Source organism: Ascaphus truei, chromosome 14 (genome assembly GCF_040206685.1).
Source record: "Ascaphus truei isolate aAscTru1 chromosome 14, aAscTru1.hap1, whole genome shotgun sequence".
Classification (NCBI taxonomy): Eukaryota; Metazoa; Chordata; class Amphibia; order Anura; family Ascaphidae; genus Ascaphus; species Ascaphus truei.
Window position 1 is genome coordinate 38,356,537 of NC_134496.1, and position 12,469 is coordinate 38,369,005.

The 12,469-nt window shown below is 43.4% G+C and overlaps 2 protein-coding genes across 5 annotated transcripts in view; one reads left to right on the plus strand and one right to left on the minus strand.

Moving 5' to 3' along the window:
• Nucleotides 1-10,099, minus strand: part of SLC33A1 (solute carrier family 33 member 1) — a 15,702-nt gene extending 5,603 nt beyond the window's left edge. The window contains exons 1-5 of one of the 4 annotated variants that reach the window (XM_075570534.1): nucleotides 9,804-10,099; nucleotides 9,242-9,365; nucleotides 7,064-7,839; nucleotides 2,815-3,005; nucleotides 363-547 (exon numbers count right to left, since the gene is read on the minus strand). In XM_075570534.1, coding sequence (XP_075426649.1) covers nucleotides 363-547; nucleotides 2,815-3,005; nucleotides 7,064-7,796 — 1,109 coding nt within the window. In that variant the 5' untranslated portion in view covers nucleotides 7,797-7,839; nucleotides 9,242-9,365; nucleotides 9,804-10,099. The other 3 variants (XM_075570536.1, XM_075570535.1, XM_075570537.1) reach the window with 3 other exon arrangements.
• Nucleotides 10,100-10,444: 345 nt separating this feature from the next.
• The window catches only part of GMPS (guanine monophosphate synthase), a 28,227-nt gene continuing 26,202 nt past the window's right edge, over nucleotides 10,445-12,469 (plus strand). The window contains exon 1 of the mRNA XM_075570538.1: nucleotides 10,445-10,603. Within this exon, the coding sequence (XP_075426653.1) occupies nucleotides 10,577-10,603 (27 nt within the window). The 5' untranslated portion in view covers nucleotides 10,445-10,576. The remainder of the gene's footprint in view (nucleotides 10,604-12,469) is intronic.

Sequence of the window (12,469 nt, forward strand, 5' to 3'; positions counted from 1 at the left end):
GTCACAGATACACTGACAGAGCCAACCCGCCACACACACACAATGATGGACTGAAGTATTAAGGAATTACTTTAGATTTAGTACTAAAAGCGCACGCAATTTATTGTTAGTTACACCTGAGCAGTCCACGAGGTGCAGGCCATTTGCAAGCTTCGAGCTGGCTCCAGTTATTTGATTAACTGCTGACAGCTTGGATTTATGGGCCCTAGCTCACAGCTTATATATAAATATATTACCTAATTCTTCTCAGAAGGATGAATAGTTTTATTATAGATTAGCTGTTGTAGGTTACGTAATGGCATAGTTTGAGTTGCAATGTATCCTCTGCCATTGCAACATTTCGTTTGTGGGTTCTTACTGACCTGAAGGGCATGGCTTTGTGGAAGATGTTCAGTGGCTTGGGGCCAGCTGTGTATTTGCTGATGATCAGAGGCAGTAATATTTGTAAGGGAACCATTGGGACGGCCAAAAGCGCCAAGTGTTCCTTGGGAACCCCGCTTTCTACTAGTTTCAGTCCCGTGACGGCATCTGCTGCTGAGAATCCAATCTGCAACATTCAAAGAAGGAGTGGGAACAAAACCAACATTTACTATCACAAGAGACAAAACAAATACAAAACGACAGCTAACCTACACATCAAATGCAATATGGTAAAAAGAGATGTTTCCTTATAACAACGTGCAAGTTAAATTGTCACACACAGGGTTGTTCAACTCCAGTCCTCAATCCAAGCCAACCCAACCGGTTACATTTCCAGGATATGCCAGCTTCAGCACAGGTGGCTCAATCGAAGACAAGTACTTGTACTGAAGCTGGGATATCCTGAAAACCTGAACGGTAGGGACTGGGGGGGAATTGGAATTAAGCAACCCCTGCTCTTGAGATGGACCCTTTTCTTGTTGTAAATATGCGAATGTACTTACGGATGTTATTAATCACCCTGAACAAAAACATACAAACTTTTTTTTCAGGGCAGCACACCAACATTTACAAACCAGTGAAGTCAGTTCTGGTCTTTCAGGATTCACATAAATTCATAATATGCCTAGCGCTGTCAGAAGAAACATAATAAAAGCACCTGTACATAATATATGTCGGTGTTGTACAAAAATTGATTTCCTTACATGTTCCCAAAAAGTCAGATATCTCAGTGTTAGCGTATGTGCGTTAAAGTGATGAAAACAAAATGTGAGTTAGGTAAAAATGAAGCCCCTCTTCCTAAAATAAAATCCATGTAATATGCATGCCAGCCGTTTCAAGGGATGTAAAGTGCTACAGCCGCGAAGCGCTCCAACTGTGTAATGTGTTCCCAGCCCCTCCAGCATTGCAAAGGTTAACAAATCGAGTTAGCCATGCACTGCAGGCACCTCTGGCAGCTAAAGTCTTCATTATTATTCTAACCTCTTTAACTGCAGTAAACCCCTCTGTGCTCCCACTACTGACAACATCTGAAGCGACCTCGGGTGGCAACTGGTAGCTTTACAGCCAGTCACATGTTCAGCTCCTTTTACTTTGTCATACTACCACTAGACCAGGGGTGGGCAACTCCAGACCTCAAGTGCCACCAACAGGTCAGCGAAAGGCAGCGCTGATTTAACATGGCGTTAAAACGATGCCAACGAGATCACCAACGGCAGTTTTTGCACATCATTTGTGAATCAACATTAACCTTAGGAAAAATAACGCCCGTTGTGGATTTTGATACCAGTATGAATGCACAGTAGGTTCATTAGAAGGGGGGCTTCTCAAACAGGGACTTCTGCTTCATATCTTTGCTTTATTGAAGGAGAACACAGAATAAATATTTCCGGTTTAAGAATAAATGCACCGAAGTCTCTGAAACCTAAGCTTTGTTTGCACACTTATTCTCTTACTGGGTGCCTGTTTAGCAAATAGTACATACACAAAGCATACCTGTGCCAGCCTTTGTTCCACTTGGAAGAACTGGAAGCTTTAGAAATAAGAGTCTATTATAGGTGTGGAGAACTCCAGTCCTCCAAAAAGGTCAGGTTTTCAGAATATCCTTGCTTCAGCACAGGTGGCTCAATCAGTGGCTCAAAGACTGAGGCAGATTGAGCCACCTGTGCTGAAGCAGGGATACCTTGAAAACCTCACTTGCTGGTTGCCCTTGAGGACTGGAGTTGCCCACCCCCGAGTTGGAGGCTTTTAAGTCAATAACAGAGCTCTGTGGACCTGGGCGTAAGTTTACCTGTGAAGAACTCATCTTGGTCCCCTAAAAAAAAAAATACATCACAAAACTGACAAGAAATAAAGCAAACGAAGATAGGGAATATAGATATATCTATATCACACTGCAACCCATTAAGAGTCTTGGGCAAAGAAAACAAAATATGTTTCAAAGCAAAATACCATGATAATTAAAATGCAGCAGACGTAACCATGCATGTAACTGGAATAGAATCTATTGTATTTTTTTGTAGTAACAAAGGAGGGAGAGGGAGAAGGGGGTATGATACCTTTTATTGGACAAACAAGAAGTTGATATGTTACAAGCTTTCTAACCTCTCGGGGTCAGGGAGACCTGATGAAGGACCCTGCGTGGTTGGAAAGCTTGTAACATATCAACTACTTGTTGGTCCAATAAAAGGTATCATACCACCCTCTCCCTCCTTTGTTAATTCATGGAAGAAAGCACCAACACGGCTCCCCACCATTCTTTGCCATTGTAATGTTTGACTCAGATCGGACACACTTGAAAACAAGATGTATATCTCAGTGTATTCTTTGCTGGTAAATGACTTTACACATAAATAAATGCATGATACCCATATGTTTTCACCACAGTGTACTCACTTTAGCCGTTAGGAGCATGAGGCAGAATTTGAGTACGGCCGGCATCCTCACTATTCTGAACAGAAGCCCGTAAGCCTCCTTCACGCTCTGAGTCTCTTCTCTGCTCGCTTTCCCATCCTGGTTTTCTTTTTTGAGCACAGCCACTATGGTTGTGGTTATGAGAAATACTGCTCCCCAGAAGAACAAGAAGTCTGCAGAGACACACACATTGTTTTTACCTTTCTACACACTTTAACCTTTTCCGTGCTGGCAGACCAGCTTTGCTGCCCCTGAGCACCGAAGGGGTTAATGATATTTTATGCTATTATTAAATGTTGGCCTTATTTTCATTTCCAAAGATAAAAAGTGCATAATTGTTTAAAGACGTATAAAGGCTACAAGCTAGTGGCACTTGCAATGTAAACACTGCAAACATTTATTTTTTTAAAAAGGAGCAATTCATGCCATTTTAAATCTTTTAATTTTTTAACACAGGGTTGAATCAGGGGGTCTCTGGAGCTGAACCCCTTTCGTTTCAGCTTCTGGTACCCCCTGCTTCCGGAGATACTGATCTCCGAAGGAGGTGCCGGTAGCCGCACCAGCTAAGATAGCTGGGGTTTGAAGTCAAACTCCAGCATCACGCGCACCAATAGGAAGCTGAACCTGATGACACCACAGCTTCCTATCGGCCTGCGGGAGCTTTGAAACTCCGCCATGTGAACCCTGGAAGAAGAGCGGCTACCGGAACCCCCTACGGAGGTATGTCCAGAAGCAGGGGGGTCCTTGAGCTTAAAATGAATGAGGTTCAGCACCGGAGACCCACCTGCTTCAATCCAATGTAAAGAAATTAAGGGGAAAAAATAAAAAATAAACCCGGCTTGGATTACTGCTTTTTTTTTTTATAACTCTCATTTTTATTTGGTATTACAGAGCATACATAATATCACCACCTATTGGCATACGTTACAGAATACCCAATTTTGTCAGCAAAACAGTGACACGTAGACAGGACATGAGACAGACGTAACAAACCACACGTAAACCACATCACTAAGACGGACAGGACAAACTAGACTGGGGTGAGACACATTAGGGTGGGTGGGGGTGGGGGGCACCTGTAACTGCTGCATCGGAGCGGAGGATCTGCTATTAGCTCTATGTGTACGCTAGGGTGTGTTGTGGATATCCCGGTGGTTCTATGTTCTCCGTCGCTATGTCATCATCTCGTCTGGTCTGCTTTGTCCAAGGAGAACGCATTTATCTATATTAATGCAAAATTGTGGCGGCGTCCACCCCCGGGATGTCTGTTTGGGCCAGCCATGGGGCCCATACGTTTAGAAATTTGGAGCCAGAGTCGTTGATCCAACTCGTCAACTGTTCCATCTGGCAGACATGCCAAATTCTGTTCCTGATTTTAGCTATAGTGGGTAATTCCTGTTGTCTCCATACTGCTGCGATCTCACACCTCGTGGCGGTTGCGAAATGTGCAACCAATTTGAGTGTCGCGTTAGACACGTCCTGAGGCCGTCTGCCCACGAGGAACAGCCACGGGTCCAGGGGGATCTCCAAGTTGAGGATTCTTTCTAGCCAATCTCTAATAGATTCCCAAATCGGGACCACTTTCGGGCAAGACCACAGCATATGTTTTAAATCAGCCGTTTCCCCACACTGTTTTGGGCAGAGCGGGGAATAGTCCTTGATAAATTTAGATAATTTCAATGGGGTATGGTACCACCGCATTAGGACTTTATATGCGTTCTCCTTCAACTTGGATTACTGCTTTAATCCCTTGCCTGATAGAATGGACACCGACATTTTTAGCAAATGGTTTAAGAGAGTAATTTAAAATTGTTTGAGGAAAAAAAACATTAAATAAAAAAGGTACCATTTTTGCCATTTCTAACAAATAGGCAAGGAATATTACAATGTAACGTTATCTGAGAAGTGATGGCAGCTAGTTTACATACTGTCATAATAGTAGTGGTCAATCAAAATGGTAAATTTAAGATCGCACCTTTTAAGATTCAAATAACATTGTAGGTGGCTATGTTCTCACTGTCTGGCCTGCCTGTACTGATACCACTTGTTGTATGACTCTTAAAACTATGTGATATGTTTACCCCATCCAGACAGGTTTCTGGTAATGTGATCTTATGCTCAAATGCTTGGTTTCAGTAATCTAATGATATTTACTCAAACAGTAGTTGTTTTATTTCTGACTCACAACAAATGTCATTACATAAGTTTGGAAGTGGTCCACCAGATGGCTTCAGAACAGCCCTACATTAATATGTGGAGTCTTCCCGTCACCAAACCCTGGGTATTTTACAATATAAAACATACAGGACACCTGCAAGCTCATATTGAACCCCCAAAATAACCACAACATATATATAAGCATATAAGTGTCACAGAGGAGTGCTACTGAGCATGGCAATATATATTTAAAACCAGAGACAGAACATAAAACACAAACAGAGCTCAGTGCACATCCAGTGAAACTTATACACGGTACAGTGCCTAAATGCACAGGTTATTAAGAATTTATATTAGTGTTAGGGACCCTTGAGATGTGGTCTGCCGTGTAGTGGCTCAGGGGCTTACAACACTTTGGCCAAAATGTTAAACTAAAAGACCATTTTATTTAATAGATATCTATACATATATATTTAGGCACTGTACGTGTATAAGTTTCACTGGATGTGCACTGAGCTCTGTCTGTGTTTTATGTTCTGTCTCTGGTTTTAAATATTTTACAATATAAACAGAAACATTTTTTCGTCACAGAAATTGCGCTGCGAGAAAATGGTTATGTACAGCATTTCTGCATGCAGAAGACTTTAATGCAGTCTAAAAGCAGCGTTCTGTTACAGACAAATCCCTTGTTATACATTTTTAAAAAAATGTATAACTGCACTGCTATTACACGTTCAGCCATTGAGACTTTGCTCTATTTAAACAAGAGGAACACAATATATATGTTAGGTGCGCAAACTGGGGGGGGGGGGGGGGGGGGGACAAGATTTTTTTTTGGTGGGGGGCGGAAGCGGGTGGTTGCAGGGGTCTCCACTCTTCCCCAAGGCCTTTAAATTAAATGCCGGGGGACCGCGCAAGGCCTCTGCAACCTCTAGTTCAGGGGATGCCGCAGGGTCATGTGACGTCACGGTTGCCTTGGTAACGTGACGTCAAATGACACCACAGGTCACGTGACGTGACAACCCTGCAGCGTCATTTGACGCCGTGCGACGTAAGGAGGGTGGCGCACAACAGAGGAGAGCAGGCAGGGGGGGGTACAGCAAAAAAAGTTTGCGCGCCTCTGAGTTAGAGGCCTGCTTGAAAAAACACCACTCAACATGACATTACAGACCAAGAGTGTGTGTACTGGGGCTATGAACAGTCAATACAGTTCAAAGCGGCCGTTATCACACGAAGACTCCCCTTGACATCACTTAGGTCTATATTGAAGCCAACTCCAGTCCTCACAAGCCACCAACTGGTCATGTTTTAAGGAGATACCTGCTTCAGCACCGGTGGCTCAATCATAATGACCTCACCACTGATTGAGCCACCTGTGCTGAAGCAGGGATATCCTGAAAACCTCACAGTCCCATTATGGCCACCACGGGGTTAAGGTAACAGGAGCATTCACGGGTGGAAAGTTTAGCAGTAAGTTAATTTCCCAAGACACAAACTTAAAATGCAATGCCGTTTAAACATTTATTTCCACTTAACAACATTTATAGGAGCTGCAGAGAAGCAAAAAGCCCTCAAGCATATCTCATCTTCGCCAACACATTAAAAGGTCTTGTGCAAGACTTCCGTTATATTGACTAGCTTTGCAAACAGTCGAACAAGATAGATCTAAAAGCACAGAATCAAATAAGGATATGTATAAGGCATACTTCATTTATTGTGACGTGTCCGAGGGTTCATGTCTAATTACGGAAATAATCCTGCAAAGGATAGAGTTGTAGTGCAATAAAGCGATTTGTACATAAGAATAACAAAATAATGGTAACCTGCTTTCTTTTCTGTGCATACAGCAGAAAGGAAGCGTAGAGAGATATATCTATATATAGATAGAGAAACACACTAATAATTTAGCAAGATTGGATCACCACCTAAACAAAAATTCATCGATAACATTTCCAAACATATTTGTTTTGCGTTAAATAAAAATAGATGGTATCTACTTTCAGGGTCAACTTTATGCAGAAATATGCAAAGGTAAAGTAAACCGTCTCTATATTTTATGTTCGGAGATATCTACCTGCAAGCGTAACCATTCCCATGGGTTGCGGCGTAAAACGTAAATATTTGTTGCAGAAGTCCGCTGATTCCAGGGCTAGGAACAAAACATTGCCCATGAAGTATCCAGCAGTCTGTCCCACTGAGTTGCATGTTGAAGCATACCCCACGTTCTCTCTGGACAGCATGGTTAAAGCCCAGCCGTCCACAGCAATATCCTGAGTGGCAGCCAAGAACTCAAACAAAAAAAAAGTAACAGTTAAAGCAACCAGATCAGGTGCATGATCTCCACCCAGGAGACTGTCTACCTTCGTTGACAAGCACACCATGAACAATCCCAACATGTACTGTGTGGGAACCAGCCAGGATTTTCTGCGACCAAACTTCTTTATGTACACAGCGTCCACCAGCGGAGCCCAGAGGAGCTTCAGACTGAAAGGCCAGAAGACTAGGCTGAAAATCGCTTGGTCCTTATAACTAACATTTTTGCTTTGAAGGATTAGGGGAATGCTCCCTGCAAGGCCTAATGGGATTCCCTGCAAAATATAAAGGAAAAGCAGCAACAGAATGTTCCCCAACTCTCCCTTATGGCCCGTGAGTCCTCTGGGAGCAGGCACTTCTGGGTCCTGTAATAAAGCTTCTCTGTCTCCTTCATCCCCTCCATCATTAAAGTTGTGGTAAGTAATGTTCATGGCAGGAGACTGATAGTTTTGGCGGCGTTGCCTGCTATCTTTGTGAGTGAGGGACGGTGACATTTCAGCTGTTTTCTTTGGCCTCTTTATTAAGGAAATGTTAAATCTAACAAAGAAAGGAAAGATGATATTACACAGTGGAAATATCTATCAATATAGAAAAGGGTCTGCATGTCAAGATAAAGAAAACATGCTTTGATTCAAACCTTTTTAAAAACTAATTATGCTTGCTGCTAATTTAAGATTGCTACTAAAAAAAATTCTACAATTGGCACAGAGATTTTATAGCACCTCGAGCCAAGCAAACTGTGTGATAGAAATGGGAGATCCTCCGTGCTTTACACATATATTTGGATAATACAGACACACTCACATAGTATTGTGAATTCAGACCCACTGCAGCTACAGCCAGTGAAAAGCTCCCTATGGATCTCCTGTAATTTCATTCAATGTGCCCCCATACTTGTGTGTGACCTGTATCCCCCCCTTTCTTAAGCACCAAAAGTATTCTGGTTACCCATGTAAAAGGGGCTTCTCTGTGCATTTAAATTAGCTTAGGTTATTTACCACTGTTTTACTTTATTTGCTTTTTCCCGACTCTCACATTTTCCCTTGGACTTGTCAAGCAAAACACTTCATTTTCTCAGAATATTTTACCAGAGGGCCTTTGCCAAGACTAAAACAGGCATAAAAATAAACATTTTAATCTTGAGTCACGAATGAATTTATTTTTCTCCTTATAAGATACCATTGAATAATATGTCACTGGGGTTTTTTTGTTTGTCTTCTTCTGGATCAATATACTGTAAGTACAAATATAGGACAAAGTATCTATTGTCTAAATTTAGCATAGGTTCAACTTGAGGTTGAAAAAAGATATATGTCCATCATCTACCATGTATGTCAATTCTAATCGCTTTTGTTAGTTTTCCGAACATCCCACTAAAAAAGTTATTAGCACTCAGACATGTGACCATCTGATCACGATCCCAGAGTGTTGCTGGACTTACAAGCTATTTAACTTTTTTTTTTGCTGCTATAAGGTATTTTATGATTTAGCACCAGATAGTCACTATGACCCTGAATATCATGGTTTTTCTTGCTTGACATAGCCAAGAAAGTGGTAAGCACTAGTTATAAAGGCAATGGAACAAAATGTATCAGACCTTTTTTTCCACTTTAGTGAATGCACCTTTCACACAGAGCCAAAATACTCTGCCGTTCAGGACGGGGGGAAAATAGGTTTCAAATAAATGGATGGGAGCTAATACTGTGAGTATTGTCAGAATGAAGTGGGTGAACTCCCTTAGGCTGCGCTTATAATGCCGTTGACGCGACCGATGACGTCACCTGTTGCCATTGTGATAGTTGCAATTCAAGTTTAGGCGAAGTCACTGGCTACAAGGCCAGTGATATCATAAAAGGGGAAGGCAGGGGGACGGAGAAGCTCTTTGATTGGCCACAAGGAGAGACAGTTGCCGGAAAAAAAATCAAATAACAGTGATTACCAGATTTTTGGTAGCGCCGTCACGTGCACTATAAGCGCCGACTACGCATTTGTTTTGACGCAACGTCCCATCGCCGGCACTAAGCGCAGCCTTAGACAAGTAACTTCTCTCTGTGCCTCAGACACTGAAAAAGAAGATACATGTACAGTATTGCATTAACTGTGATGATCACGTGTATATAACTATAACAATTACAAAATAAAGTGATACCAAATGAGCACACACTGACTCATTAAATAACTTTATTTCATGTAGCACTTTTCTCCCAGTGGGACCCAGTGCTTTACACTTACAGAATAGCACATGGTACAGACCTTGCCCTATAGAGCTTACAATCTAATTGTCGGCACATACAGGCAGTTAAAGTGACTTGCCCAAGGTCACCAGGGGAGCTGGACACTGGGATGAGCCTGGCTCCCTTGTACCCGAGTCAGTGCCTCACTCAGTGAGCCCCTCCTGTGCGGATAACCCACTCTCTGACAACAGCACGGGTGTTATAGTGAGGGAGACCCGGGGCCGCCACCTCTCCCTCCGCGCGGGGACACCGGGCGCACTCTCTTACCTCTCAGTGACACCTCAGCACTCCCACACTTTACCGGTCTGTCTGCACAAGTCGTCCGGCTCCCATTCTCTTCCGTGCAGAAACACGCCTCGTCGCATTCTCGGCGCTCTGGGTGGTCAGTAGGCATGTGGAACTGCCGCGACCTGTTTGGTTGCTAGGGGGGGAGAAAGGGACAACGTACAACGGAACGCATAGCTGCCCAATCCAGAGCGAGCCGCACTCACGGCTGACCCTACGAGTGTTATCCTACGTCAAGTGCTCGTTCGGCCATTTTTGGTGAGGGCAAACTGCCCGTTTCTAGGCCACTGTTAACCCTCGCCCACACAACATGAAAAAAAAAACCGCTTGCCCCTTTGACGCTAAATTAAGTCACAAAAGGCGACAGTGTGATATGTCTTGTTATAGTTAATCATACAACCACGACAAATGTGTATATATGTGTGTAAGACGCAGCGGTTTCAGGTCACTGATGTGAGCATTTGCAAATTTATATAGTTGTAATATTTGCGCACTAACGTTATACCCGGGCGAGTATCGGGGGGATAGGAATTCCCGAATCCAACATGGCCGCCTGGGCGTCAGGACTCCCCTCCCTTGCTCACGCCTCGCGGTCCCTGCGTATGGCTCGCGCTGCTGCCGTTGACCCCCCCCCCTGGCGGTGAGTAACTGACTGCGGATCACACTCACCACCACGATTCTCTCCGGCGCCAAAGCGGAGCTCTGTCTCAGCCATCCACCCTCCTACCGAGCCGCCGCCGACACCTCGGCCACCCATGGCTCTCTGTAACGGAGACTCCAAGGTCAGTCCCGGGAGCCTGACACCGGGGGGAGGGGGCGACTGTAAGGCGGGATTATAGGGAGCCTGGTGTAGAAAGTGCCCTGGTGAGGCCTTGTATTTGTGAGAGGAGGAGTGGGGAGAGGAGACCTCGCCGCCTTATACCACAGCCTGGTTCTTCTTCCTTCCCTAAATGGCAACAAGACCTGTGTATATAGCGAGGTATTATATGACAGACACACTGCCTTATATCAGGGGTTCTGTCAGACCCAGCCTTATACTGGGGACCCATTGTTGCAGCTTTGGCCTTGCTGCCAGGATCTCCTTTTAGCACAGGGACACACATGTCCCCATGCCACAGAGGGTCGGTCCCTGCAGGGGGGGAAGCTGCCAGACAGGTTTCTATTCAAATAAACCAATGAGGGGGTCCCTCCATGCAGGTGGAGTGGCTGTAACCCCCTCTACCCCCAAAGGTGTTCAAAAGGTGGGATCTCGACTCGTGCAATTTAATGCGGCGTGAGATCTGGAGGCCCTGATCTCCATTGCAAAGGAAGATCAACCACCTCCGGTGCTCGCTGCTTGATCAGGGTCAGTCTCTCTCTCTCTTTATCTCTCTCCTCGTTACTGTGTGATGCTTTATGGAGTTTGCAAAGCTCAGTATGAAGGATCAGAGCTGGTAGATGTGTTACAAAAGTAAACTTTGACACCCGTCCATTAACTTTTTTATATATTATATATATATATATATATATATATATATATATATATATATATATATTTAACATCGCATATAGGGTGCCCAGGAGGAAGTATGCATTGTTGACTGCTACATACTCCGATTCCAACCAGCTATCCCTTGTGAATGGTCATGGATTTAATGAGCCATGGGGGTTGTGCACCAAAATATGTTTTAAGGAATTAATTTTAAGTTGGTAATTCAATCTGGGTATATTGTAGACCAGGGGTGGCCAACTGCATTCCTCAAGGGCTAACAGGTTTTCAGGATATCCCTGCTTCATCACAGGTGTCTCATACATTGAGTCACCTGTGCTGAAGCAGGGAAATCCTGACCTGTTGGCCTTTGAGGAATTGAGTTGGCTACTACCCCAGTGCTAGCAGATGTTATAAAGGTGGAAATCTGGAAAAGCCCCCCCCCCCCTCTTGTTGATTATTTTAAAAACGGCAAAATAAAGTTGACAAATACACATTTGAAGTACTACTTAAATATAATAAGGAACTAATTTTAACTTTGTCAATGGTCATTAAACCTGGGTATATTTTAGACCAGGGGTGGCCAACTTCAGTCCTCAAGGGCTATCAACAGGTCCGGATATCCCTGCCTCTGCACAGGTGCCTCAAAGACTGAGCCACCTGTGCTGAACCAGGGATATCCTGAAAACCTGATCTGGTGGTAGCCCAAACGGACTGGAGTTCCCCTGTTTTAGACTGTCTTCCAATAAATTGAAGCTCAATCCATATCAGTGACTTGATATTGCGTACAGGGAAAATTATTGAAGTCTTCTTTTTATACCTGTCATGCGCTGCTGATTTCCATTTCTGTATTCATTTTATTTCTATCATTTGCTAAACTTCTCATTCATATAATAAAAACATAGTTGTAAATCTATATCAACAAGCAATTAATCCGATATCTAGTGGTCATCAAAACATGCAAAAAAATAATATGGCCTTGCAATTTGCCAGGTGCTGGGAAAGTTGTGGGCCAATATTTTTTAGCCAGCTCATAAGAATTGGTTGCTTATATGCTAGGCTGGTATATTGAGGATTAACTTTTTTGAATTAAGATTAAACTAGGCCTGTAATTTTTTTTTATTATTAAGTAAACCAGTAAATCAGCTGTTGTCTTTAACTTGAACAAATATTCAGAATA